Source organism: Anas platyrhynchos, chromosome 23 (genome assembly GCF_047663525.1).
Source record: "Anas platyrhynchos isolate ZD024472 breed Pekin duck chromosome 23, IASCAAS_PekinDuck_T2T, whole genome shotgun sequence".
NCBI lineage: Eukaryota > Metazoa > Chordata > Aves > Anseriformes > Anatidae > Anas > Anas platyrhynchos.
Genome location: NC_092609.1, coordinates 4,398,309 through 4,425,155, shown reverse-complemented (window position 1 = coordinate 4,425,155; position 26,847 = coordinate 4,398,309). Strand labels below are relative to the sequence as shown.

At 64.6% G+C, this 26,847-nt stretch overlaps 4 protein-coding genes and 1 long non-coding RNA gene across 19 annotated transcripts; 2 read left to right on the top strand and 3 right to left on the bottom strand.

Annotated features, from left to right (window-relative positions):
* Positions 1 to 46: 46 nt before the first annotated feature.
* LOC113839742 (oxaloacetate tautomerase FAHD2B, mitochondrial) lies at positions 47 to 3,296 on the top strand. Its single transcript, XM_038171897.2, has 8 exons — positions 47 to 191; positions 1,117 to 1,329; positions 1,800 to 2,016; positions 2,102 to 2,161; positions 2,256 to 2,418; positions 2,518 to 2,626; positions 2,736 to 2,823; positions 3,138 to 3,296. The coding sequence occupies exons 2-8, from the start codon at positions 1,124 to 1,126 to the stop codon at positions 3,198 to 3,200; spliced, it is 906 nt and encodes a 301-aa protein (XP_038027825.2). The 5' UTR covers positions 47 to 191; positions 1,117 to 1,123; the 3' UTR covers positions 3,201 to 3,296.
* On the bottom strand, positions 3,292 to 13,106 carry GPAT2 (glycerol-3-phosphate acyltransferase 2, mitochondrial). Of its 14 annotated transcripts, none has more exons than XM_072027171.1 (24): positions 12,979 to 13,106; positions 12,282 to 12,366; positions 11,739 to 11,769; positions 10,976 to 11,047; positions 10,246 to 10,359; positions 10,061 to 10,134; positions 8,511 to 8,621; positions 8,105 to 8,233; positions 7,154 to 7,253; positions 6,927 to 7,063; positions 6,678 to 6,777; positions 6,259 to 6,465; positions 6,039 to 6,149; positions 5,668 to 5,753; positions 5,468 to 5,586; positions 5,198 to 5,268; positions 4,853 to 5,117; positions 4,624 to 4,772; positions 4,455 to 4,532; positions 4,165 to 4,290; positions 3,955 to 4,075; positions 3,689 to 3,742; positions 3,541 to 3,596; positions 3,292 to 3,468 (listed from the first exon to the last, which is right to left on the bottom strand). In XM_072027171.1, the coding sequence occupies exons 5-24, from the start codon at positions 10,357 to 10,359 to the stop codon at positions 3,352 to 3,354; spliced, it is 2,325 nt and encodes a 774-aa protein (XP_071883272.1). In that variant the 5' UTR covers positions 10,976 to 11,047; positions 11,739 to 11,769; positions 12,282 to 12,366; positions 12,979 to 13,106; the 3' UTR covers positions 3,292 to 3,351. The 14 variants fall into 14 exon arrangements, with proteins under 14 accessions (XP_071883272.1, XP_071883268.1, XP_071883271.1 ...); XM_072027167.1 differs by adding an exon at positions 11,197 to 11,288 and having other exon boundaries at positions 10,246 to 11,047; positions 12,979 to 13,105; XM_072027170.1 differs by having other exon boundaries at positions 10,935 to 11,047; positions 12,979 to 13,105.
* A 23-nt stretch (positions 13,107 to 13,129) lies between these two features.
* Positions 13,130 to 14,471, top strand: LOC139999338 (uncharacterized). Its single transcript, XR_011804725.1, has 2 exons — positions 13,130 to 13,273; positions 13,537 to 14,471. It is a non-coding gene; the product is annotated as an uncharacterized lncRNA (long non-coding RNA).
* A 2,548-nt stretch (positions 14,472 to 17,019) lies between these two features.
* ADRA2B (adrenoceptor alpha 2B) lies at positions 17,020 to 18,475 on the bottom strand. The gene has a single exon (XM_021271422.4). It carries the CDS (start codon positions 18,326 to 18,328, stop codon positions 17,156 to 17,158), a length of 1,173 nt encoding a protein of 390 aa, XP_021127097.4. The 5' UTR covers positions 18,329 to 18,475; the 3' UTR covers positions 17,020 to 17,155.
* A 1,657-nt stretch (positions 18,476 to 20,132) lies between these two features.
* On the bottom strand, positions 20,133 to 26,738 carry ELMOD3 (ELMO domain containing 3). Of its 2 annotated transcripts, XM_072027080.1 has the most exons (11): positions 26,577 to 26,738; positions 25,758 to 25,826; positions 25,629 to 25,680; positions 25,366 to 25,428; positions 25,171 to 25,259; positions 24,767 to 24,890; positions 24,124 to 24,246; positions 23,097 to 23,227; positions 22,329 to 22,405; positions 22,046 to 22,173; positions 20,133 to 21,166 (listed from the first exon to the last, which is right to left on the bottom strand). In XM_072027080.1, exons 1-11 carry the CDS (start codon positions 26,721 to 26,723, stop codon positions 20,955 to 20,957), a joined length of 1,215 nt encoding a protein of 404 aa, XP_071883181.1. In that variant the 5' UTR covers positions 26,724 to 26,738; the 3' UTR covers positions 20,133 to 20,954. The 2 variants fall into 2 exon arrangements, with proteins under 2 accessions (XP_071883181.1, XP_027299261.3); XM_027443460.3 differs by lacking the exon at positions 25,758 to 25,826.
* Positions 26,739 to 26,847: the final 109 nt, after the last annotated feature.

Genomic DNA, 26,847 nt, shown 5'->3' with positions numbered 1-26,847 from the left:
GTGTCCCCCCGCCCCCAGCCGCCATTGGCTGAGGGGCGCGACCTCCTCCCTCTCCTATTGGCCGTCCCGAGGAGGGGGGCGGGGACTCGGCTTTCACGCGGGCGGCGCGGGGTTAGCACGTGGCCGGAGGGCGGTGACGTAGCGGTGACGTAGGAGGCGCCGGGATCCCCCCCGCGCCCCGCTGAGAAGGGGTCGGGGAAACCCCCCGGGGCGGGGGGGGATGGGCGGGATGGGAGGGGGGGGGAGCGTGAAATTGGGGCTGGAAGGGACTGGGGGGGGTCCCACGGGGGCTGGGCTCGGGGTGCAGGATTTGGGGTGGGATCCCATGGGATTGGGGCCGGGGATCCCTGGGGTCGGGGCCGTGCAGGATTTGGGGGGGGGGGGGCCATGGGGTCAGGGCTGTGCAGGGCTGGGGGGGGGGGGGCATGGGATCGGGGTTGTGCAGGATTTCAGGGGGGATCCCATGGGATTGGGGCTGTGTGGGATTTGGGGGGAATTCCATGGGGTCGGGGCTGTGAAGGATTGGGGGGGGAGGGGTCCAGTGGGGTCAGGGCTTTGCAGGATTTGGGGTGGGATCCTGTGGGATCGGGGCTGTGCGGGAGGTGAGGAGGGTTCCCACGGGATTGGGGTTGTGCAGGATTTGGGGGGGTCCCATGGGGGCTGGTTTTGGGGTGCAGGATTTTGGGGTGGGTCCCATGGGATCGGGGCTGTGTGGGATTAGGGGGGGTGGTCCCATACGGGCGGGGCTGTGGAGGACTGGGGGGGTCCCATGGGATTGGGGCTGTGAAGGATTGGGGGGGTCCCGTGGGGCCAGGGCTGTGCAGGATTTGGGGTGGATCCCCTGGGATCAGGGCTAGTGGTGGGAGATCTGCCCCTAGTGTGCCACAGGACCCCGGATCCCCCCGGCTCCATCCCCAGCCACACCCCGACCCCCCCCTCAGCAGGGATCTGCAGCCCCCCCAAGGGATCCACCCCTGGGAGGGATCCACCACCCACAGCCTCCTTTTGGGGATCCGCTCCCCACCCCCCGGCTCAGCCCCCCCAGCTGGGGACCCCCCCTCCCTCCGGCTGGGGGCTCGGTCCCGGTGCCCACCGTCCCCCCCCCACCGCCCGCAGGTGCCGGATGCCCCCCGGCCGCGTGCCCTTGGCGCTGCCCCGCGCCATGCGCCTCGTCCGCTTCCAGCCTCCTGGGGGGGCCGAGCCCCGGCTGGGGCTGGAGGAGGAGGAGGGCGGGGGCCTGGTGGACCTCAGCGGGGCCGAGCCCTCGCTGCCCCGCTCCATGCGGGCCTTCCTGGAGACCGGCGAGCACGGCCTGGCCGCGGCCCACAGGTGGGCTATGGGGTCCCGAGGTGGGCTATGGGGTCCCGAGGTGGGCTATGGGGTCTTGAAGTGGGTTATGGGGTTCAGAGGTGGGTGTTGGGGTCTCCAGGTGCTTATCATAGAATCCTAGAATCACAGAATGCTTTGGGTTGGAAGGGACCTGAAAGATCATCCCGTTCCACCCCCCCCTGCCAGAGTCCCAAGTTGGGTGTTGGGGTCTTGAGATGGGTGCTGGTGTCCCGCGGTGGGTTATGGGGTTCCGAGGTGTATCACTGAGTCCAGAGGTGGCTGCTGGGGTCTGGAATTGAGTGCTGGGGTCCCAGGGTGGGTTACAGGGTCACGAGGCGGGTTATGGGGTCCAGAGGTTGGGGTCCCAAGGGTTCCTGGCACCATCCCCATGCTCAGCCCCATCCTGAGGTGGGTTATAGGGTCCGGGGTTGGGGTCCCAAGAGTTCCTGGCACCGTCCCCATCCCCACAGAGCACTGGCCTCGGGCCAGCACCGCCTGCCAAGGGCGGGGGCGCGTCTGCTGGCCCCCATCAGTGACCCCGAGAAGGTGATCTGCGTGGGGCTCAACTACCGCGACCACTGCCTGGAGCAGGACGTCAAGGTGCCCAAGGAGCCCCTCATCTTCAGCAAGTTCCCCAGCGCCATCGTCGGGCCCTTCGACGACATCGTGCACCCGGCCGAGAGCAGCGTGAGTGCCCCGTGGCCCCCACCCCGTGCCCCCCGCCCCGTCTGGGGGGGTGCAGCCCCCCTCCGAGCCCCGATTTGTCCCCCAGGAGGTGGACTGGGAGGTGGAGCTGGCTGCGGTCATCGGGAAGACGGGGCGGCACATCCAGGTAACGGCAGCGCCTTGTGCTTCGAGGGGGGGTGGCTGTGGCCCTGCCACCTTGTGTCCCCCCCCCAGCACTGGCTGAGTGTCCCCCCCCCAAGGAGTCGGCGGCACTGGAGCACGTTGTGGGCTTCACCGTGGCCAACGATGTCAGTGCCCGGGACTGGCAGATGCGGAGGAACGGGAGGCAGTGGCTGCTGGGGAAAACCTTCGACACCTTCTGTCCCCTGGGGCCGGCCATTGTCACCAAGGACTCGGTGACAGGTGAGGGTGGGAGGGGGCGGGAGGCAGAACCCCGGCTCGCCCCCACCTCGAGCGTGGGGTCTCCGAGGTGCCCCCCTTGGTGACACGTCCCCTGCGCAGACGTCCACAACCTGAGCATCCGCTGCAGTGTCAACGGGCAGCTGATGCAGAGCAGCAGCACCAAGCAGCTCGTTTTCAGGCTGCCCCAGCTCATCGCATGGGTTTCCCAGTACGTGTGGCACCAGGAAGGGGGGGACAGCACCGGGAGGGGGGGCCGGCAGCGTCCCGGCTCCCCCCGTGTGCGGGACCCCAGCCGATGGCTCCCCTGCTCCCCCCAGGTTCGTCACGCTGCGCCCCGGGGACGTGCTGCTCACAGGGACCCCTCCGGGTGTGGGGGTTTTCCGGAAGCCCCCCGTGTTTCTCAAGGTGAGCACAGGGTGGGGGGGCTCGAAACAGGGCCAGGAGGGTTGGGGTGGCCCCCCCCCCATCAGATCAAACACGCTGCGGGCTTTACACCTTCCTCCCCCCATCCCTTCTCACCGACCCACCCAGCGCCCCAAATTTCCCCCTGCCAGGCTCCCAGCTCATGCTGGAGGTGGAGACCCCCCCTTGGCTGCCCTCCCCACGCACCCCGCTCCCCCCTCCCCATGGGGCACGCACCCCTGGGGCCCAGGAGCCCCCACTTTGCCCCCCCCGAGCCCGCAGCAGGCGCGGTGCCACCAGCACCTCCTGCCTTGCAGCCAGGTGACGAGGTGCGCTGCGAGATCGAGGAGCTGGGCACCATCTGCAACAAGGTGGTGTGAGCACCGAGCCCCCCCCCCTGCTTCGACTGAGCCCCCCCCGGTCCTCGCCATGCCGCGATGGCGTTCAATAAAGCCAAACGAGGAGGAGGAGAAGGAGGAAGAGGGTGCTGCTCCCTCTGTGCCCGCAGCTGGGTTTATTGCTGCGCCGGGGCTACGGCTGCACGAACTGCTGGATGAAGGCTCGCAGCTTCCCCCGGCCCTCGGAGGAGCAGAAGGGCTCGGTGAGGTGCAGAAGGGGCCCCGCAGGGCTCGGCGCCTCCTCCAGCACCTGGGGAGGGACGGGGGGGTCGCAACGAGGCTGCTGGGGATGGGGACGGGGGCAGAGCCCGGCCGTGCTTACCCCCATCTCCTTGAAGGTCCGCAGCGTGCTCAGCGCCAGGCTCTGGGTGGGGCGCTCTGGAGGGAGAGAAATCCCCGAGGGAGCCCCCCCAGACCCACCTGCAGCCCAGCAGGGGTGGGGGGACGCCCGCCACCAGGCCCCGACTCACCCAAACCATCCTCCTCTGCTAGGAACTGCTGCAGTGCCCCCACACAGGCTGCCTCTGGGGCGGGGGAGCGGGGTCAGCACCAGGGTGGGGGGGAAAACCCCGATACCCCCAGCTCCGGGGCTGTGCAGCCCTGGTGGGCTCCAGCAGGGGCTGGGGCTGCGAGGGTGGGTGCTGCCGACCTGCCTCAGTTTCCCCCAAAGCCAAGCAGGGCTGGGGTGGGGATAGAAGAAGAAGGGGCCATGGGGGTGTCCTGGGGGGGGTCCTACCAGGCTGGGGCCAGCTGGGCTGCTCCAGGAACGCTGCTGCTCGCGTGTAGGTCTGCAGAACGGGGCTCAGGAGGCGGCAGAGGAAGAGGAGGAGGCCGGGCGAGCCTTCGGGCTCTCGGAGCTGGGGAGAGCCCGAAGTGAAACGAGTTTGTGGAGCCTCAGCACCCTGCCACATCCCAAGGGTGTGGAGTGGGGGAAGCCCCCACGCACCTTGAAGCAGCGGTTGCAGACGTCCTCACTGTCGCTGTCACTGTCGGTGAAATCCACCTCGGTCCAGGGCTGCCCCTTGCTGTAGCGCCGTGGGGCCGGGTCGCACAGCCAGTGCTCGTTCTCCGACTGCACAGTGACACCGGGCACCCGTGAATGGCACCGTGCATCCCTGTCCCCTCACCCCTGCCCGGGGGGGGTCCTTCCCGGCCCAGGGGGAGCAGGGGACAGGTGCCCCAGTCCCTTGTCCCCAACCAGGACCGGAGGGCACGGAGCAGAGCGGGGACACCCACCTCCTCAGCCTCCAGCAGCCCGCACAGGATGAGCTTGTCCAAGATGTCCTGGCTCTGGTGGTCGAGGGGCTGGCAGGGCTGGCAGAGAGGAGAAGGGGCTGGTGAGGAGCCGGCGAGCACCCGGCCACCTCCACGCAACGGCAGCTGTCCCTGTGCCACCCGCTCCCACCTGGAGCCCCAGCAGGCTGGGGGGCAGCAGCTGGAGCAGCAGCAGGGTCTTGTGGAGCAGCTCGTCCTGGCTCAGCGTGATGCTGGCGGGGCAGGAGGCCGCCCCCAGGAAGGGCAGCATCTCCAGCAGCAGGGCGCGGATGGCGCAGGCTGCCGGCAGAGCGGGGCGAGCGGTGTCACCGCAGTGTCACCAGGCCCCAAGTCAGGGACCCCCGTGCCCCGCTGCTCACCTCCCACCGCCTCGCTGGCGAAGACGGGCAGCAGGGCTGCGCTGTGCTGGCCCAGCTCCCTGCACGCCTCCACCGAGACATTGGGGACCACCAGGACGTCACCAAGGGGTGCGAGGTGGTAGAGGGTGAGGCGAGCTCTGAGCAGGGCCAGGCTGTGCAGCACCAGGGCGCGGAGCTGCCCCGAGAAGCCCACGTCGTGCTGGCGCACCAGCGTCTCCTCCAGGAGCCACGCGAAGTCTGACATGAGCCGGGAGAGCCGGACGCCCTGCAGGGAAGAGAGAGGAGGCTGAGCTGGGCTGGGGGCTCTGAGGGCAGCCTGGAAGCCCCCCGAGGGCCTCGCCTCACCTGGCGGTGCTTGTGCAGCAGCAGCGTGGACATGATGCCCACGGCCGTGACGGCGGAGCAGGCGGTGCTGTCTGCGGGGAGCGAGAGGTGCTCGTTTGTCTCCCTTGGCACTCGGTTGTTTGTGCTCTATTTCCAGCACGGGCGCTGCCAGGCAGCAGCAGGAGCAGGGACACGCAGCCCCGAGGGCGTCCTGCTCCCCCGCAGCCTGCGTGCCAGGCGGGTGGCTCAGGACAGACAGACCCCCCCCCCGACCCCCAGCAGCCCCCTCACCGCTCAGGGCGTGCAGGCCCAGCCTGGTCACCAGCAGTTTGGCTTCTGCCTCCCAGCCGGGAGCCGTTCCAGGGGCCGGACCCTCAGGCTCTGCCCTCTCGCTGCACGGCTGGCTGGAGCTGCAGAGCAGGGGGTGAGAGAGGAGGGAAAGGGGGGGCTGGGAGCAGGCGTGGGGGGGCGAGGCGCTGCCCTGAGCTTACTGCGTGCCGAGGAGGGTGGGCAGCAGCAGCTCCTCCGGCGGCTTCCCCGCGCTGCCCTGTCTGCTGAGGGTGTTTGTCACAAACTCCTGGGGAGGGGGACGGAGCTGGTTACTGCCAGCAGCCCTCAGTGCCACGCAGATGAATCCACGCCTTTGGTCCCACCAAGAGCTGCCCCATCAAGCCCCAGCTTTCCCTAGACACAGGCTCAGCGGTTCTCTGGAGAACGCCAGATCCCCCCAGGATCCCAAAACCTTTCCACACATCCCCCAGAGGCTTGCAGAGCCCAGAGCATCACTCAGCACATCCTCTGGGGCCGGGCTGGATCCCGGGAGCCAGCTCTGCCCCGGAGGGTGGCCGTGGTGCCGCGCTACCTGCAGGGAGAAGGGCTGGGCGAAATCCACGCGGGCACAGCCGAGGCGTCGGCGCAGGGCTCGGCACGCGGCCCAGAGGCAGGTGCTGAGGCTGAGGGGCCGAGCGCCGTGCTGGGGGAGAAGTGGAGTTAATTAATTAATTAACGGGGTGGCAGAGGGGGACGCCCCCACCCCGAATCAGGTGCTGTCCCAGGGCAGGAGTGGGCTCGGGGCCGCTCACCGCTCCGCTGCCCTGGAGGCTGTCGGGGGCCAGGTCGTAGGCGATGCCCACGGGGACCACAAGGACATCGGGGACGGCGCCGTCCCACACGGCTCGGAGCACCGGGGCCAGCCACTCCTGGGCAGTAGCTGAAAGGCACCGCGGGGCGCAGGGCTCCTCCAGGAAGATCAGCAGAGGCTGCCGGCTCCTCAGCACCTCCTCAACGTACTGGAGCAGAGGGGGGGAGGCTGGGGGTGCCGGTGGCACCGCAGGGACGTGCAGGAGCTGCCACCACCCACGGCCGGGGGCTTTGCCCAACAGCCTCACCCATCTGCCAGCACGTGGTGCTGCAGCTCCAAGAAGCATTCGCTGGGTGCTTTGGGTGCTTGGGGGGGTTCCTCCCTCCCAGCCCGGGGGGTGAATGTGGAGGGTGGACTTACCGAGGCAAGCACAGCAGCTGGGAGCCCTCCGTCCTGCCCACTCGATGCCTGCTCCATCTCCGCAGGCAGGAAAACCCCTCCCAGGCAGCGAAGCAAGGCCCTGTTGGGGAGGAAAATGCTGTGGGTGCCCCCCACGAATGGGACCACGTCCTCCCTGCCACCCTTCTGCCCTCCCCACAGGCAATCTCATTCACCCTGTGCAGGGCAGCAGCCACGTGCCGGGCTGATAAAGGGCTCCCCGTGCCTTACCGGAGGCCAGGGCTGCAGTTCAAGCTGCCCACTGTCACCCTGGGCACCCCCAGGCCGTTGGAGAAGAAGAGGAAGGAGAGCAGCAGCCCGTCCAGCCGGGATTTGTGCGTGGAGAGGAAGACCAGCGGCACGTCGGGCTGTGGGGACGGAGGAGGCGATGAGGACTGGGTGCCGAGGGGGAGATGTGCAGCAGCGGCGTGCCGGGAGCGGGCGACCGCGCTCCTCACCGTGGTGGCAGCCCTCAGCACCATCTCCAGCTGCCCTCGGTGGAGCTGCACGCTGAGGAAGAGGCGGCTCAGGAGCCGCAGCAGGACCCAGCCGCACAACCTGCGGGACAGAGCAGCACAGCAAGGCGGTGAGCAGCCCCCCAGGGGCCGTGGCTGCACTCAAAGCCCCCCCGGAGACCTCGGCCAGGCTACGAGGCAGCACCCAGGCACCATCCGGGGACGTGGCCGCTTCCCTCAGCTCCCTCCCCCTCCTCCCAGGCACAGTCCTGGCCCTCCCCTGCCTCAGTTTCCCCAGCCAGGCACAAATGGGGCTGTGCGAGACGGTTCGCTTCACAGCATCGACTCCTGATCTCACTGCTCAGCTCCCATGAAGCAAATAAACAGCTTCATTATAAATTAAGTTAAAACACTAAAGGCTGGATGTGACAAGACCACCCCCCTCTCCCCCCAGTAACAAAAGCTCAAGTCAATTACCCCTCCATCTCCCCGTCCTCCCGCACGCTGCTTACGGGAAGGATCTGAGCGCTTTTATCCCCTGGGTAATTTCTTCCCTTTAAATACTTCAGACTGCTCAGAAGGTTCTTTTATTACAGCTCAATCAGACGAGCAATTAGGGTACAATGCAACCTTTAATTGCCAATTTCTCAATGACAGGAGGTAAAAGGAAAAAAAAAAAGGGGGGGGGGAGAAAAAGGAGAAATTTTCCTTTGCTTTGCTTTGATTTCCACCCCCCTGGTGTGGCTCCCCCCGCCACCACCACTCCAGCATTTTGTATTCCAGCTCTGCGGAGGGGGAAATATCCCTAGGAGGCCATGCGAGACCCCAAGGAGCAATCCCCCCTTGCAAGGGGCTCCGTGCCCCACCTGAAGAGCAGGAGGGAGCTGGAGCAGAGGAGCGGGACTGGGAATGGCCAAGCTGGGGCTGGGAGCAGCCACACGGCCCCGCACCCACCTGAGCACGGGGAGGGAGAGCGGGGCCTGGATCCCAGCCAGGATCTCCAGGGCTTTCTCCTTCCACCCCTGGTGGGACTCGCTGTTCCCCCCCGAGCCACGGGCCTGCCTGGCAGCGACGTCCCGTACCCTGCAGAGGAGGGAGGCGAGGTGGGAAGCGCGGGTTTAAAGCTTTTTTTTCAGCCAAACCCGCTATGAGTTACAATAATTACAGTGTACCGGCTGCCAGCCCCGTGCTGGATAATTAGCAGTGACAAGGGGCGAGGTGACAGGTGCCTGACGAGGCCACGTCACCCGGCGCCGCGCAGCAGCAGCAGCAGCCAGAGAGCAAACACGGAGCAGCCCCTGCACGAGGACAGGGTCTCTGCTGGGGGGTGACACCGAAGCCCCCAGCTGTCCCCACTGACCTGCGGCTGCGGCAGACTCTCTCCGGGAGGTCCCTGGGGGTGTCGGCGGGCACCTTCCAGTCCCAGACAGCCAGGAAGCCGCAGAGGCGTCGAACCAGCCAGCCCCGGTACCTGGGCACGGAGACAGAGTGGGTGAGAGCAGCCGGGGCTGCGGTACAGAGCACCCCCATTTTCAGGGTGCTGTTACTGCATCGGCCTCCCTCGAATGTGCTCTTTGCAAGCATTCAAGACTTTTCTTCCCATTTTATAGCTGAGGAAATGGAGGCACTGGCACTCTGCTTGGTGCAGAGCGCTGCTCCAGGCCTCACCAGATTGCTGCCCGCTTTCCTGGCATGGAGAAGGAAATCTGGCATTGCTCGGGAAGAGCTGGGGGCTTGCAGGCTGCGAGGAAAGCTCTCCAGGCACCTTCCAGCCCTCCCCGCCTCAGCAAGCCACCCCTGTGTCTGCTGACATGTCCCCGAAGCTGCTCTCGCCAGCAGCTCTGCCAGCACCGGCACTGCTGCGCGTCCCAAGCCAGGGACTTCCCCAAATCCACCCCGAATCAGAACTGGGCAGCACCACTGGGTCAGAGAGGGGTGTACGTGATGTTCCAGGCATCACAGAGCATGGGGGACCCAGCGTGCGACGAGGCTGTGGGTGCCCAGGCAGGGGCAGAGGGTCTCCACACCTCCAAGCTGTCTGCTTTTGATCTCAGCCTCCCATCTCCAGCCTCTTTTTTAGCATCCCGCAACTCCTGAGGCGCTCTGAGCGGAGATGAATTATTCAAAGAGTTTGAAAGCTGGGAGCTGGGATATTTCAAGCAGAAGGGAGCATAATGACCCGATTTGGAAAAATACAGCGCAGAATTGCTGAGCCGCCAGGGACTGCTCAGAAAGGGAGAGGAACCGGAGGAGTCCGGCACCTCCAAAAACTCGGGCTGAATTCAGCGACAGGCGTTTGGCAAGCGAGCGGCTCCTGGGCAGCCACGTCAGCTCCTCAGCTGGAGCAGGGGCTGGTTCACACCAGCTGAGATCCCCGCGGGGCCATGGGGAGGAGGAAGCGCATGGGGGCTGCCGAGGCCATCTCGCATCTCCCAGGGGTGGGAGCGAGCTGGCCCCGCGTGCGTGAGCTTCTCCTTGTGCCGGAGCCAGAGGGGAGAACGAAAACACCCTCTGCCCCCTCTCAGGCTCTTCCCAACAGCTTCAAGAGATCAAGTTTTGATTTAAGAAGTCCCAAGCCCTTGACACTGTGGCTGACTGCTCTTCCAGGCCACGAGGGTGACAGTAAGCAGAGGAACGGACCGAGCCCTTTCCTCTCTGCTGTTATTATCGCTCTGCACTCGGAGATGTGGCTTCCATTCAAAAAATAATTAACGTGACTACTTTCTGGACTAATTAGTGAGCGAGGATGACAGAGAGGCGTCCCTGCACTCCAGTGCAGCAGGGGAAGTCGGTTCCCCAGGGATTCAGACAAGAACAAAACCTGGAAAAAGGGATTTGCCCAGCATCCCTGGCACAGGGCTCTGCTCCGAGTGCTCCCGCAACAACCGGTACCGACGGTCCCGTCCTCACCTGGTGTCCTCCTCCGTCACCTGGGTGGTGTTGCGGAAGCCGAGGGAGGAGAGCTGCGCATGGTAGAAGCCATCCTGGGAGCAGAGCAAGGAAAATGGCTGGAGGTTAGCCCAGACCAGCTGGGAAAGGCAAACCCACCACCACTGCACCAGCAGCCCTCAGCTGAGCCCCCGCAGCGGGCTTACCCAGCTCCTGGGGGTGCAGGTCTGGCAGCAGCGCCCCGTGAGCGGCCGGTATTTGCCCAGAAAAGGGATGAAAATCTCCACTTTCTGTTCTGAATCACAGACCCAAGTCTTCATCTGAAGAGGGAAAGAAAGACAGGGAGAGGGAGGGATGGCAAGGAACCTCCTTGCCCTGGAAATACGAAGTGCAAGCAAACGCTCCCCCAAATGCACTGGGGCAAGGAGAAGTCCACTTCTAAACTCTCTGGGGAGAAATAAAGCTGCTATGTGCTGGTGCAAACCTCCTGTGACCAAGCCCCAGGTTCAGCCTGCAGCTGCCTTCCTCCCCAAGCAGCCCCCTACATTTAGCTTTTAAAGGGGCCTTGTAAAAAAGATGGAGAGCAACTTTCTGCTCAGCCAGATAATGACAAGACAAGGCAAAATGGTTTTAAACTAAGAGAGGGGAGATTTCAATTCGAGGTTAGGAGGAAATTCTTCACTCAGAGGGTGGTGAGGCACTGGAACAGGCTGTCCAGAGAGGATGGGGATGCCCCATCCCTGGAGGTGTTCAGGACCAGGTTGGATGAGGTCCTGAGCAACCTGATCTGGGGGTGACATCCCTGCATGTGGCAGGGGGGTGGCACTGGGTGATCTTTGTGGTCCCTTCCAACCCAAGCCTTTCTGATTCCAGGATACATTTACGTGCCACTGACACCAGAGGAACGTGGGGACCTGGAAATGATGAGAGCAGCACCCTGGGGTGATCACCGTGCTCCAGCAGGAACAAGCCCTTGGAGACGCGTCCGGCACGGCCCGTGGAGGTCAGCTGAGGAGGCAAGGGCAGGAGAGAATCAGTGAGAGTCAGGGTGTGCAGGAAGGCTGTGGAGACCCCTCGCCCCCACGACAGTAACCAGGAGACCTCTCCCCTCATAACCAGGGTGTGGGACAATGGGGCAACGGCAACATGGGACCCACGGAGTGCCAGAAGGAGGTGCTGAGCCCCTCTCCCCACTTCAGGCATTGGAAGGGAAGGGACCGGCTCCTTGGTGGGGAAATGAGTTGTTCTACTGCAGAAAGAAAGAAAGGGAGGGAAAAAAACAGCAACCAACGCTCCAAAAGCCCTCGGGAAAAGAATTTGTTCTTTGTAATACAGCTCCGGCACGGCTACAATTGACTTTTCCCTCCCACACCTTCCTCCCCGCAAGCAAGGAGATGCCAATCTGTACCCAACAACCCCATGGCACCACCAAGACACAGAGATCCCCAGGACAGCAAGGACAGGAGAGAGTCGTGCAGGCAGGGTGGGATGTAACACTGTCCTTCTGGAAATCTCCCCTCCCCAGACACCTGAGAGCCACTCGGGCTGAGCCCCGCGGTGCTTTGCAGCCCAGGCTCCATGCTGCTCTTCAGGGAGATGTTTACACCCCAAAAGGAAGGAATAATCCTTGGTTTTCAATCCCAGATTTTCAAACCCAAGCAAGGAGATGCTGCGTGACACCAGCCAACAGCAAACGCACCCACTGCTGATCAGCAGGGACACTTCTCCCTCTATAAAAAACAAATGCAGGAAAGTAAACCGTGCTAATGTGGCTCACGGATGCCAGGAGGAGCGGGGTGACAACCACAGTGGGGACATCCCAGGGTCACTCGCGTGCCCACACATGAGACCCCTCTGGCAGAGCCGGTGCAGCCCGCGGAGGCTGCAAACACTTCTACCCCCGCCTCACTTTGGAGCAGAGATTTTAAAGTCATTTTATTCCAAGAAACAGCACTCAGCGAGGCTTCTCCTGGCAGCGACGGGAGCGCGAGCACTTGCTCACGCAGAAAAACAACCTGTTTTTCAAATCCAGCAGGGGAAAAGAAGGAAACAGGGGTCTGGCGTCAGCCTGCCCCGGGCCACCTGGGCACCTGGGGGGAACCCACAGGGGACCCGAGCAGGGTACACGATGCCTGGGTACAGCGGGGCGCTCGTGGCATGAGGGAACAGGGCCAGCACGCGCTGGCAGTCACCGCGTCCCCGCCACGGGGACAGCCTGTCCTTGTCCCTCAGGGAGCCTCACCTGGCTTCAGGCTGCGATGGCGTGGGGGGGTACGCTCAGTCTCGGTGCTGAAGGGGGACGCTGCCCTGTGTCCTGTGCCACACAGCTGGGGAAGAGAAGACAGAAACTGGGCAGAAAGAGTGGGTTTGGGGTCTGGTCCTGCAGAGGGGGCCGCTGGCACAGGGCATCCTCACGGACCCCACAGGGCTGGGGAGGGGCAGGAGGAATGGACCCCGCACGGGCCCCACAAAGCCCTTGGTGGGGTTTGGGAACCCAACCCCACAGACCCCACGCGTCCCACTGAGCCTTGCTCATGGGGAATGTACCCCACAAGGACCCCTTACATCCTACATGGACCCCTTCCACCCTACATGGGCCCACTGCACCCCACATGGACCCCTTCCACCCTACATGGGCCCCACACACTCTACTTGGGCTACACACACCCCCATGGACGCCATACACCCCCCATGGGCCCTACACAGCCCACATGGACCCCATACACCCCACATGAGCCCCACACAGGCCCCACAGAGCCCTGGGGGCTTTGGGAGCCCACGTTGCACGACCCCACAGGGCCCTGGGGAGGGCACAGGCCCCACACAGCCTCTATACTCGTGGTCTGGGGGAACCCACCCTACAGCCCCTCCAGGGCCATGGTTTGGGGTACGCCCCCCCCAGGCCCCATAGAAGCCCCCCAGGCCCCGGCCCCGCTCACCACCACCCGGCCCGGCCCGGCCCGGCCGCCCCGCTCCGCCCCCGGGTGGGCACGGCCTGAGCGGGCCCCTCCTGGGTCTCGGTCCCCGGGGTGGTGGCCATGGCCCTGTGCCCTCCCCCGACCCCCCAAATCCCGGTCCCCGTCCCCCCTTGTCCCCCCTGTCCCCCCCTTTTGTGCCCCCCGTCCCCGACCTCCGCAAGGCTGGGAGCCCGCGGGGGCTGCGGCGGGCAGGCCTTGAGTGAGGGTGCTGAGGGATTAAGGGGGGAAAAAAAGAAAAAATAAGGGAAAATAACAAGTGAGGACAAATAAAAAGGCTTTTATATAGAGGGGGGCAGCTCCAGAGCCTGGGCAGGGGGGCTGCGTCCTGCCCACCCCAGGCCCGGTGCTTTCGGGGTCCTCCAGCTCTCTGCGTTCTTCCAGGCTTTTTCCTTCTTTTTTCTTTTCTTGTTCATCACTTTTTGTGTGTGTGTGAGGGGAGCTTTTTCTCATTTGTTGGCTTTTCCTCAGTTTTTCGATCTTTTTCTCACTTTTTTCTACTTTTTTCTCACTTTCCTCCAGACCCGGATAGCAGCAGAGCATCGCCCGGCGACCCTGGCAAATCTCACCCCGCGAGGAAGCTTTCACGCGGCCCAGCCCAGAATTTGGAAAAAAATTTTGAGCATTTTCTCCGCAAAGTGCCTGCTGCGGCTTTTCACCCCCCGGCGCGCCGCCGCCAGCCGCGCGGTGGTGGCCATGGTTACCGTATCTCCCCTTCCCTGCCTCGTGCCGCGCTGCCATTAAACCCAAGTACAAATAAAGCGCTTTCACAAGCCCCGGCGGCCCCGAAGCCGCTCCCAGATCCTTATTTTTAAATATTTGAACGGAAAGAAGCATTTTTCCCCCATGAAGAAACAGATTGCCCCCGCCGCGTTCCCGCCTGACCTCCCCTCCGCAGGCGAAAGTGGCCAAATGTTGTCACCACCCCGCGAAATAAAGCAAACAGCACGGGACGGAGGGAGCGCGCCGCGGGGCTGCGATCAAGCCCGTTTCCAACCCCATTGAGCCCCGGAGCTGCAGGCTGAGACCTGGCAGGAGCTCATCACACCTCAGCATCGCCCACGCTGCTCCCACACCAGCGCTTTCCCAGTCTGAGGCAGACTGGTGCCAGTTCTAGCCAGCCGCTGGGCCTGAGCATCCTCCCTGGCAACAACCTCTGCACCCGAGGGAGGAGGCTGGGCGCAGCAATTAATGTTTCTGCTCAATTAACCTCTCCCCGCGCTTCCCCATCGCTGGCGGGGCCGCGGGTTGGCTCAGCAGCAAGTGTGGGGTCAGCCCAGCCTGAGCAAGCCCTCGAGCCCCCGGCACGTCCCCAGGGAGCACCGAATTCCAGAGGCATGTGGACTGACGCCACACGCTTTGGGGTCTAACCAGGGCTTTTTTTTACAATTTTTTTTTTGTTGTTGATTTTGTTAGCTTTAATCCATGGGATTTAAAAATACATATATATGAATTTACATGGCCTCTTTTTTGCAGCAAACCTGGTTACGCTGAGTAGGGGGGATTTTAGTGAGTCACCATGACAACCTGGGTGCTGTTTTGGGGAAATTACCAGGAAGAGAAGGGCTGTGAGAGCCTGGGGAGTGGGGGGGAAGGGGTAAAGGGGGCTGGAGGCAGCACTGGGGCTGGGGCAAGCATCCTCTCCCACTGGGGCCATGCCCAGCCTCCTAGGACCAAGCCCAGCTCTATAGGGCCAAGCCCAACCCCTTAGGACCATGCCCATCTCCATGGGACCATGCTGAACCCCATAGCACCTTGCCCAGCCCTACAGAACCATACCCAGCCCCATACAACCATACCCAGCCCCATAAAAGCCTACCCAACCCCATAGAACCATGCCCAGCCCCACAGCTCCCCTCAATGCAAGGCAGTGGGGGGCACTGGGAGGGCAGGGGGCTAGGGCTGGCTGGGGGCCAGGGTCTCGGTGTGCGCAGCGGCCCCGGTCGCACGCCCTCTCCCGCGCCGCTGTCACCCCAGCACTGTCCCAGCGCGCCAGGTCAGGCCAACGGCCGCCGGCCTCTTCTGGCTTGGTTGTGGAGGAGGGGGGGAAGTGTCCGGGCTGGGAAAGGGCTTCCAAAAAAAGCTCAACCCGTTTTCAGGGTGGCCGGAGGCGATGTCCCTGCTGGGACGGGGAGGTGGCGGGGGGCCAGCACCGCTCCGCCACCGCAGGGGCGAGCTGTCCCCAGCCCTGTCCCCTGGGGCTGGGCTCGGCATGTGCAGCCCCACGTTCGCTGCTTCTCCCTGGGCTGGTTGTGGGGGGGGGCACGGGGTGGGATAGGGGCACGGATGGGGTGGGGGGCCTGGGAATATGTGGGTAAGGAGGCAGCGGTGTGAGGCACAGGACTCTGGTATAAGGCAGGACCTGGAGGGGGGATCCTGCAGCACTGGGGGGCACCAAGAACTGGGGAGGGTCCCCATGCGGTGGTGGGGGTCCCCATGCCCCACTGTGGGGCACCGTGCACCACTGTGAGTCACGATGCAGTGGCGTGGGTCGCGATACACCGGTGTGGGTCACCACCGTACACTGGTGTGGGTCACCGTGCGCCGTTGTGAGTCAGCACAGCAGCGTGAGTCACGATACAGCGCTGTGGGGCACAGCGTGCCACCAGGAGTCACGATACACCAGTGGGGTCATGACATGCTGGCGGGGGCTGCAGTACAGTGGTGGGGGTGATGCTACACCACCGTGGGTCATCGTACACCAGTGTGGGTCATGATACACCACCATGAGTTGCGATACACCGGTGTGGGTCACAACACACTGTTGGGAGGCACGATACAATGGTATGGGTCGTGATACACCAGTGTGGGGCATGCTGTGGGGTGTGACACACCACCCCGAGCCACAATACACCAGCATGGGGCACACCACACCACCATACAGCACTGTGGGTCCCGATATAGCCGTGTGGGTCACGACAGAGCAGTGTGGGTCACACTGACATGGCTCACATCACACCACTGTGACCCCCACCCCATGGGCACAGCTCACGAAACCCCCTCCAGGGGACCCCCTGTTCCGGGGCCAGGCAGCACAGCCCTATATCAGACAGCTGAGAATCCCCCCCTCATCATTTCACATGGCACCGTTGCAAGCGGCCAGCACGGGGCTTTGTCCCCGTCCCCCGGCGCTGCCTCCCACCCCCATCTGGTTCAACATCCTCGGGGTCGGGCCCTGCGGGAGGCAGCTGCAGGGATTTATTCTTTGGGGCGGGGGGGGTTGGGGGGTGTTTTTCTAATTATTATTTATTTTCCCCGTGCGCTGCCATAAATAACCGACCCCGTCCAAACATTTTGTTCCCGCTCACCCTGCAAACATTCCTCCCGAGCAGGCGACCCATGGCCACGGGAGGAACTCAGCCCCGAGCGCTGCCCTTGCACCGTGGGGGGGTGGTTCCAGGGCCCCCCAACCCAGCAGGGGCACAGGGCGAGGTGGCTGCTCCAGCTGGGCTGTGCCCCCCGTGTCCCCTCCACGGCGTTGAGAAGGAAGTGATTTTTTTTTTTCTTATTACAAAATATCTTTTATTGTTAAAAGGCAGCGGCCCCCAGGACTCGGGGGGCTCGGCTGGGACACCCAAAAAACAGGGGGAAAAGCTGATGTCCTGGGGGCACCGTGTGTAGGGTGGGGAGAAAAATCCCTGACCCCCCCCATTGCCGTTCCCGGGCTGGGGTCTGCTTGCCGAGTACCCCAGCACAGCTGGGGAGATGCCACCGGGCTCAGGGACAGGGGATATGTGGCACGGGTGGCACGTGCCCCCAGCCCCTTGGGGCCGGGTTTCCCGCGGCAAATTTGGCAGCGAGACGAGGCAGCGGGCGGGCAGGCGCTGCCAGCCGAGAGCCTGCTGCCTGGGGAGGAAAAGCGGGGGGGGAAAGGGAGAAACGATAAGGAAACAGGGAAAACGAGGAGGAAAAAGGGAAAACGAGAGGGAAAAGGGGAAAACAAGTGGGAAAAGGGGAAAATGAGGAGCCCCCGTGTGAGCTGGGTCCCCCAAGGGGACGGCCACCAGGACCGGCAGAGACAGCAAAGGCAAGAGGGGTGGAAGGAAGAGCAAAGCTCCCCGAAAACCGCGGCACGAACCCGTCGTAGCGTCGGGGGGCTGGGGGGGGCGAGGCGCAGTGCCTCCGGGCGGGGGCGAGCCCCTCACCACGCCGTCTGGGCGCCGCGGCGGCAGAGGATGCGGCGAAAAGCCTTGCGGAAGTCCTGGTTGAAGACGGTGTAGATGACGGGGTTGAGGGAGCTGTTGCAGTAGCCGATCCAGAAGAAGAACTGGAAGACGCCCTCGGGGACCTTGCAGCGCCGCGGGCAGACGGCGCCCAGGCTGTAGAGGAAGAAGAAGGGGAACCAGCAGAGGACGAAGACGCCGATGACGACGGCCAGCACGAAGGTGAAGCGCTTCTCCCGGTTCGCCTGCGCCTTCCTCCGCCAGGGGCCGGGGCTCAGCGTGGGCGCCAGCACCACCCGCCCCGTCCCTGTGGCCAACGTGTCCCTGGGGCGCCCCGCGGGCCGTGGGGACCCCCCGGAGCCCCGGCCGGCCCCCGCTGTCACCACCGCTGCTGCCGACGGCTCCTCGGGGCTGAGCAGCGAGGTCCTGTCTGCCGGCAGGGGATGGGGTCCCCGGGTGTCCCCATCGGCGGTGGGGGCGGCGTTTGGGGGTGCCGAACCCGGGGGGCTGGGGGCGGCGGGGGGGCTCTGGCCACGGCGGTGGCGGCGCTTGGCGATCAGGTAGATGCGCAGGTAGACGAGGATCATGATGAGGCAGGGGGCGAAGAAGGAGCCGATGCTGGAGGAGAGGATGTACCAGGCCTCCTCGTTGAGCTTGCACTGCGGCCGCCCGCCCGGCGCCGCCTTCTTCTCGCCCTTGTAGACCAGGGGCGGCAGGGAGATGACGGCGGCGATGGTCCAGACGATGAGGATGCTGCACTTGATGCGGCGCGGCGTCCGCTTGGCGTTGTACTCGATGGCGCGGCTGACGGACCAGTAGCGGTCCAGGCTGATGGCGCAGAGGTGCACGATGGACGAGGTGCAGAAGAGCACGTCCAAGGCCAGGTAGATCTCGCACCACGTCTTCTGGAAGTACCAGTAGCCCAGCAGCTCGTTGGCCAGCGAGAAGGGGATGATGAGCGTGGCCACCAGGATGTCGGCGGCCGCCAGCGAGACCAAGAAGAGGTTTTGGGGCGCCCGCAGCGAGCGGCTCGTCAGCACGGCCATGATCACCAGCACGTTGCCCGTGATGGTGAAGAGCACCAGGAAGGTGATAGCGGCCGCGATGGCAGCGGTGGCCTGCACCGAGTACCCCCCCTCGGGGCTCTCCATGGCGGGGGCCGGGGGGGCACGGAGCCGGGATCCGGCCAGCGGCGCTCAGCGGCCCCCCGGGACGCGGGGGACGGGGCGGGAGGATGAGGATGGGGTGGGTTGGGGGCCGGGGGTCCCTCTCGCCATCCTGCTGCTGCTGCTGCTGGGCTGCCCGCCCCCTGCCCGCCCCCTGCCCGTCCCCGACCCGGTGCCGGTGCCGGTCCCCTCCTGCCGGTGCCGGTGCCACCGGGCTCTGCGCCGCCGGGCGCCGCCTCCGCGGGGTTTTGATCGGGCGCGGGAGGGCTCTGAGCCGCCCCCGCCCCCGGGGCGGACCCGGGCGGCACCGGGGACACGCGGAGGAGCCGGGGGATGCGCCGGGCTCCAACCCGCCCCCCCCGGATCGTGTCACCCCCCCCGGGATGGTGTCCCCCCCCTCCGGTGCCTGCATCCCCCCAGTACTTGTGTCCCCTCCCCAGCACCCACGTCCCACCCGGACCCTCGTCCCTCCCCAGTACCCGCGTCCCTTCCCCGCTGTGAGCCCCCCCAGCACCCGAGCCCCCCCCCAGCACCCCTGTCAGCCCCCCAGCACTGTCACCCTCCCCATAGGAACTGCATCGTGCAGCAGCACCCATGTCCCAGCCCTTCCTTTTGGGGTCCCCCCCGACCCATCCTCACTGCCCATGCCCCCCATGGCTGGATGAACTCCCCCAATCCCAGCCACTCCGCAGCCACCCCCCAGTTTGGGACTTTGGCCCCAAATCTTTCCCCCTGATCTCCCCGCCGGCTCCATCCCTAAGGGGTTTGGATGGGGCACCCAAGCAGCTCCAAAAACTGTCAGCAGAAATTCCTGGAATTGCCCCTTTTTGCCCCAGTTTCGATGCACTCAGGACCCGACCTCGCCCAGGTTTCGAGGCACCGATGCCAAAACCAGACACACAAATCCCACTGGGATTTGTGGCCCCGTTAAAACCCGTAAGAGAAATCTCAGACTGGGAGGAAGAGCAGCAGAGCGGTGGTGCCCAGCTCCATGCCCCGCTCTTCCTGCCCCATTTCTTTATTATTTTATGAGAAAAAGGAAGGCTGCCTGGGCTCTGGCACTTGTGCTGAGGGTGTGTGCAGGTTTGCCTGTTGTTTTTTTGTCCCTGTGCGCTGTTTCAGATGGGGCAATCAATGATTCAGCCGCTGGGGACCATAAAGCACCTTTGTCTCTCCGGCTCCTCGATCTCGCTTGTTAAAAGACACTTTTATCTCCAGCTCCGCGCTTTTGGGGCTTTTTTCCCTTTTTTTCGAGGGCTGAAGATGCTTTTGGAGCATTTCTAAGGCACGCTGCAGCCGTTGCTGCTCCAAGGTCGCCTCCGTGGCCCGTCCAACAGCAGTGTCCCCATGCTGGGGACCCGTCCTTGTCCCCCTGGTGGGGACACCAACCCGACCCCGTTTTCCTCCTCAACCCCCAGGGATGGGGCTTAGCCCCAGCACAGCCCCGTCCTTCACCCACAGCCATCACTGAAATTTGGGTTTTATTAAGGGAGAAACCGAGGCACAATGGGGCAGAGCCTCAGGCCCACTCCCCAACCCAAAGCTGGATGCAGCTCCGGCACCTGCAGGCAAAACCCCTTTTTCCCTCTTAAATGAGGTTTTCCTGAAACAAAGAGGTGGGCACAGAGAAGTCACCTCTCTGCAGACCGGGGCTGGATGGGGCTCCCAGCAGCGCCTCGCTGGGGGCAGAGTCAGGCCCTGGTTCCTCTCCTGGCCCCATCCTGCTCCTCGCAACCACCTCGCCCCCAGCTCAGCCACGGAAACCACCAAGCCCACGTCGGGAAGCCTCTGAATGCCAAGAAAAGTTTATTTTTTCCTTTTAATGCCTTATTTTGGTACACACAGTAACTCCTACAGAGAATTGAGGAGGGTTCCCCGAACACCAGGCTTGTGTTCAAACCCACAGCCCCAGGCACAGCAACGTGGCCGTGGTCATGGCTCTTGGAGCACTACTGGTGTGAAATGAGGGCATTTGGCCCCAAATTCCGGGTTTCAAGCCCTCCCACGTGCTCTGGAGCAGCGAGTGGGGAGCCCTGCGAGAGGGGAGGGCTCCCAGGTGCGTTTCCAGCCAGGTCTGAGCCCTCCTGGTGTGCTCCAGCTCCAGCCGTGGGTCTGCCCCGAGCAGCACGATTCTTCCTGCTGGGGGTAAAGACAAACAGCACCGCGCATCCCCGGCAGCCGGGCAGATGTGAAACCCAGCCCAAGGCCGGTGGCTAACAAAACCCACCTGGTTTCCTCCCATGATGCCAGTTTTAGAACCACCTAGGTTGGAAAAAACCTTCAAGGTCACCAAGCCCAAGCACCAACCTGACTAATTCTACCTTGAAAGGGTCCAAGCCTGCAGTTTGCTCCTGCCGCCAAACCGCAGGGGAGGGACACGGCCACCCTTTCTGGGGGGGGCTAGGGCTAAATCTACGCTCCACGGTGCCCCAGCTGGCCGAGTGCCCGAAGCCGGGTCCCAGCCGCTTCTCCCACCACGGCTCTCGGCACCTCCTGCCCAGAGGCATCGCTCTGCGCCTGCCACTTTGGGGCAAGCCCCTTCCAAGCCCCCTGAGCAGCACCGGGCACTCCCTGGTATCAGTGCCACGAGCAGGGCTCCCTGCCGCGGGTTTCAGACCAGCTGGGGCTCCCCTTCCAGCTCAACCTGCAGGTCGCAGACACCCGTGAAGTTTATCTCCTCGCCAGCCCGGCCGGCGCTGATGGAGCTGCTGCCGGAGGGAGGGGACAGTCGCTGGATGCCGTCTGCCACGGGGCTTCTGCTCACGTAGGCTTCCAAGGATTTCAGGAGCTGCTTCGGTTTCTTTTTGGCGGATAACTCCAGTTCTGGAAAGGTCAAAGGAAAAGCATGCAACCAGACAGCAAGGGCTGGATGGTGGCAGGGATAGCATGGGATGCACGCTCCCAGGGTAAGGCATTCACTCAAATATTTACAGACTATTTCTTGTGTCCCAGCGTATCGCCACTATCCCCTCTGGGAAAGGCACGGTTGTTTTGCTCACAAAAGGTTGCCCTTGGGCTGAGAGCACAAAAAGCTCCTCGCCACCCCCCCGCGGAGCTCAGCACCACAGCCCCAGCACCCCCCACCGACCCCACTGAAGGGGAAGCCCAGAGCTGGCAGGGGGCAGGACCAAGCCCACTCCTGGCCACATGAGGAGGACTGTGAATTAAGAGAGCCATTAGCACAGCGCATCCCAGCAGCTCTGCTTCCATCAGGGCCGTCTCCCCCGGAGTAAACATCCCTGCTGCTTAATGCGGTGCTTGCTGCGAAAAGCACGGCAGCGGCCGCCCCGCTTACACGGCGACACCACAAACAGCACTTATGCAACCCAGCGCCGCGCTACGTCAGCGAGCCTGCAGGAATTGGGGCGAGAATGTCCCCGTTTGGTCACCCCGCCGGTGTGATTTGCCACCCCGAGGCACCACGACACGGCGTCCCTCCAAAAGCGGCGGGCGCTTGCCTGTCGGATTTGAGACTCCAAAGGTAAGGAAAAAAAACCGCAGGGTGCTAAGATAACAGCACCCCTTGTTGAAAAAGCTCTGCGTGGAGATGAGGGGCTGGGGCACCGCTCCCCATTGAGGCTGTCCCAGCAGGACGTGGTGCTCCCAGAAGAGCAGAGAGCACCAGAGCACACCAGGCTTGGTCCCTGCACCTTGGGTCACCTTCCTGGCTGGGAGAGGAGGGCGAAGCGTGGGGAAACGCACCCTTCAGGAGGAAGCCGGAGTCAGCAATGGTCTTGTGCTGCGACTTCCAGACCCGGTAGAGCTGCAGAAACGCGGCTGCGTACACGTCGTTCAGCACGGCGATGACCTGCTGCCTGCGGTTGCACTCCCTGCCCGGGGACAGGGGGGCTCAGCCGGCAGAGCTGCCACCACAGGGACCGAGCCGAGCCGCTTCTCCTCGCTTCTCCTCCTGGGCAGCCCCCGTGCAGTAGCCCCGAGGGCAGGAGGGGCACAGCACAGCCCGGCTGCGGGGCTCAGTCCTCACCTGGAGAGGCATTCCTCCCTCAGGGCCTGCAGGACGATGCGGGTGATGTTCACGGACATGATGCAGAAGGGGAAATTCTGCAAGAGAATCGGCGTTATGGCGGCTCTGCCGGACGGGCGTCCTCCCTTCCAGCACCCAGAGGTGCCTCGACACCACCAGCCCCTTGGTGCTGCGGCTGCACGGCCCCAAAGCCACGCGGTGATGGCTGCAGGCAACGGATTCACGTATCAGGACGCTGAAGTTATGGATGCAGGCTCAGATGGATGCTGTGGAGCCAGCCAGGCTTGAACTTAAAAGCAGCCAAGACTGCCCCAAACGGGAGGATGTTGGCTCTGCTCACCCTCCCTGTCCCAACCGTGCTCCTGGCAACACCACGCGGGGCCAGGCGTTCGGTCTGGTCCGTGCCAGCCCTCTGGACCCCTGAGCCCCGCCAGGGAAGCTCTGCTCTCTAAAATCTTCTTCCCAGCAAAAAAAAACAAAAAACACAACCCCTCAGCTCTCTGGGGACCACCTGCCTCGCCCGAGCAGCACGAGGAGGACTAAGCAGCCAGCAGAGCTGCTCTGGCTGGTGGGGAAATCCCTGGTGGAGCTGCAAAGCCCTGCCACAAGTGGCCCCACAGACCCCACCACCAAGCAAAGAGGCGCGGCACAAAATCAGGCCCTAGCTGTGAAGACAGGAAGGTTTCCATGCTTACCTTTCCCTGAGCTTTAGAAAGAGAGAGGTAAATACCACGGCAGAGGGTGAGCAAAGAAAGGGGGAGGACGTGCCTGTGTTTCGTGGTGGGACAGCCTGAAAATCTGCCGAGCCAGAGGCAGCGTCTGCGCGTCCATGACGAAGTGCAGCATTTGCATCAGGCCCAGCATCCCCGTGCCTCGCAGGTCGGTGCCCGGATCCGCACCTGGAAAACGAGGAGGGTGAATCGAGGCTGCTGTCAGCCCCCCTTCGTCCTGGGCTGCCTACTTCTGGCCACAGCCCTGGCACTTGGAGAGCAGAGGAACCTCAGCGACCACATCCCGGGGGAGTTTCCTGGGAATTCCCCCGTCTAACAGGCGCTGAATCGTGCCATACCCCTTTGATGTGGGCATCACAAGCATTTCTCTCCTCCCCTCATGCCGATTCCCTCGGTATCTCCAGGAATTTGGATCTTCAAGCACTACCCACCCCGCGGCAAACTTGGCTGAAGCTGCTAAACTAAATCAGGGGGATTCAAACCAGTTGTGTACTCGATGGTAAAGAGCAGAGGGAGCCGTTCACCTTCTCCCACGGGCTTTAAGCTTCATTAAATGCTGGCCTATTTAACTCAAGTCAACCAGACCGAAAACCCCGGTGAAGCCACACTTGAGAAGACAGAGGCAGCTTTAATCACGCTGTTTTCAGCACGCAGCGGAGGCTGAAAGCAACCCGCGACGCGCCCTGGGTGACAGAGCCCTGAGCAGGGCTTGGCTGACAAACCAGCCCTCCGGGGACGCCTCATTAGCCGCAGAGATCGCTCGCTAATGAAGAGCATTAACGGCCCCAGCAAAGCGGTGACAGCAGCTACCTCTGTCCCCTCCAGCTGGACGCAGGCTGCAGCGTGCTGGGCAGCTCGTCCAGGCGCAGCCCTGCCTGTGACACCTGGCTGGGGCAGAAACTGCCAAAAACCTGCTGCAAAACCACAGCAGGGGCAGCAACTGCAGGCAGCCAGAGGGAAGAAGCTCCCGAGCCTTTACAGCACCACTGGAGGAGGGAACGGGACCGCCGAGACCCCTCCTCGCTCAGGTTTGCCCCGGGTGTCCCCCCCTCCCCGTGCCGTACCTTGGAAGCCGAGCTCCTCCCAGTGCGCGCCGTAGCGCGGGCAGCCCAGCCGGGAGCAGGTCAGCTTCTTGTAGATGGTCTGCAGGATCCTCATGTGCACCGCCTCGCTGTCATCCAGGCCACCTGGCAGAGAGGATTCCCCTCGGTGACACCGGGCACCCCTCCACTGTCACCGCAGGGAGGGACAGGAGCCACCCCCAGCGGCAGGGGGACGCCGGAGGCCGGCTGGGAACGAGATCCCACAGCAGGGAACAGCCGAGGGGAACAAGGAGCATCCCTGCTGCGCTCACCCTGCTGTTTTTAAACCCTGGAGGGATTAAAAACAGCCCGGGAGGTGCCGAAACACAAAGCTGTGCGCTGTGGGAGTGCCGAGGGGCTGAATAACGCAAACAGCACGGGATGGATTGCTGGCTGGAAAGTTTTCCCCGCCTGGGGAGCCACAACCCCCACAAATCGCAGGTGGAGGAAAGGGATCTCCTCGTGCAAGTGTGCTCCGGGCACCTGCCCTCCCCGCCAGGAGGCACGAGTGTGCAAATGAGTGAAGCAAAGGAGACAGGAGGCGTCCTTTGGGATAAGTGTGCGCACCGTGCTGCGCCCCGGGACCCCCGAGCGGTGCTCACGGGGGGCAGGGGGGGACACTCACACTGAGCCATGGCGAGAGCCAGGTCCCGCTCGCCCTGCAGCTGCTGCTGGAGCCGTGGGGGGCCGAAGAGGAAGCGAAGCAGAGTGGCCAGACCCTGCCTGCGCGCTGTCGCCTGGATCTTCTTCTGCGGAGAGGAAAAAAGGCAAAAAAATGATGAGGGGGGAGCGGTCCCGTGGGAGTCAAGCGGGGGGAGAGACAGCGGTGGGCAGAGCAGGAGGGGAGGGATCGCAGAGAGCTGAGCAGAAGGGTGGGAGCGAGGGGAAAGAGGAGCAGGAGGCGAGGGGAGAGCACGAGGCGGGGAACAGGGCGACGAGGCAGGACCCGCAGCCCCGCAGCCCCCCCGCGCCCCCTCTCCTCCTCCCGGAGCCGGCCCCGGGGAGCTGGGGGCCGCGTCCCGCACGCACCCTGCAGGCGGAGAGGTCGGCGGTCTGGAAGTGCTGCAGAGCCTCGTTGAAGGAGATGAGGGGCACGGCACCGGACTTCCCCGGCAGCCCTGCAGGGAGTCCCGGAGCAGCGTCAGCCCCCCCGGCCTCGAAATCAGCGCCGGAGCTGCCTCCTGCCCGACCCCCCCCCACCCACCCCAGGCATTTTTGGGGTACCTGGCTGGATCTCCTCCAGCGCCTCCCATTCCTCCCGCGCTCTCTGCGCCTCCTCGCTGCTCTCTGCCGAGGGAAGCGGGCGCTGGAGGTGAGAAGTGGGGAGGGCCGGGGGGGGGCTCCCTGCCGCCTGCCCCCCGCACCCCACACCGCAGCCCCCCGGCCCTTGGCAGAGCCCAAGCCGGGTCCCGGGGGCTCTGCAGCTCCCCGGGGTTTCCACCACGGGAAGGGAGCAGACGAAGCAGGGAGGGTGGGGGGCAGCTTACCGGTGCCCCCCCCGAACGCCTGCAGGAGGCTGGGCTGCGTCGGAGCCGTGATCTAAGCCGGGAAAGAGACGCAGCGCTCAGCGGGGCCGCCCCGAGCCCCCCGCCGCCCCCAAGCCCCCCGCCGCTCACCCCTGACACCCCGGGGGCTGGCGGGGACAGCGGGGGCTCCTCGGGCGGCGCCGGGGGGGCGCTCATGGCCTGCGGGGGGAAGGTGGCGCCGGTCAGAGGGGGGCACGGGGGACCCCAAAGATCCCCAATGAGCCCCCCAGGGGTCCCCAATGAGCCCCCCAAGGGGGACCCCCAAAGGAGTCCCCAATGAGCCCCCCAAGGGGGTCCTCGAGGTCCCCACTGAGCCTCCCAAGGATCCCACTGAGCCCCCAAAGGTGGGTCCCCAGGGGTCCCCAATGGACCCCCCAAAGGGTTCCCCCCAAGAGGGTTCCCATGAGCCCCCCGAGGGGGTCCTGAAGGGGGTCCCCAGGGTCCCCACTGAGCCTCCCAAGGTTCTCAGTGAGCCCCCTAAGGGGATGCCCCAAGGGAGCCCCAAAAAGAGGTCCCCGAGGGTCCCCAATGAACCCAAAGGGGGTCCCCCCAGGGTGGTCCCCAATGAGCCCCCCCAGGTCCCCAAAGGGCCCCCCCAGGTCCCCATTAACCCCCTAAGGGGGTCCCACACGGGGGGGCGTCCCCGAGGGTCCCCAGTGAGCCCCCCAGAGGGGTCCCCAATGATCCCCAGGGGTCCCCACGGAGCCCCCCAAGGCCCCCAATGGAGCCCCAAGGGGGTCCCCAGTGCCCCCCCACTGCCCCCCCGTGAGCCCCCAATGCCCCCCTGGGGTCCCCCCGAGCCCCCCCTCGCCCCGCCCGGCCCCGTGGCCCCGCCCCCTGACCCCTGCCCCGCCCCCCCCGGCAGCCCCCTGCCCCCCGCCCCCCACCGCCCCCTGCCCCCTCGCCCACCGGAAGCGGCGGCGGGGCCGCGGGGCGCAGCCAGCTCCGGCGGGGCGCAGTGCGCAGGCGCGGCCGCGCTGCCTGCCGGGAGCTGCAGTCCGCTAAGGGGGGGAGGGAGGCGGGAGGGGCGGGGCGGGGGACTACAGCACCCGGCATGCACCGCGCGCGAGGGGAGGGAGGGGGGTGAGCATGGAGTGGGCGTGGCCTTGGCGGGGTGTGGGCGTGGCCTGGTCGGACGTGGGCGGGGCGTAGGGCAGGAGTGGGCGGGGTTTAGTGGGGA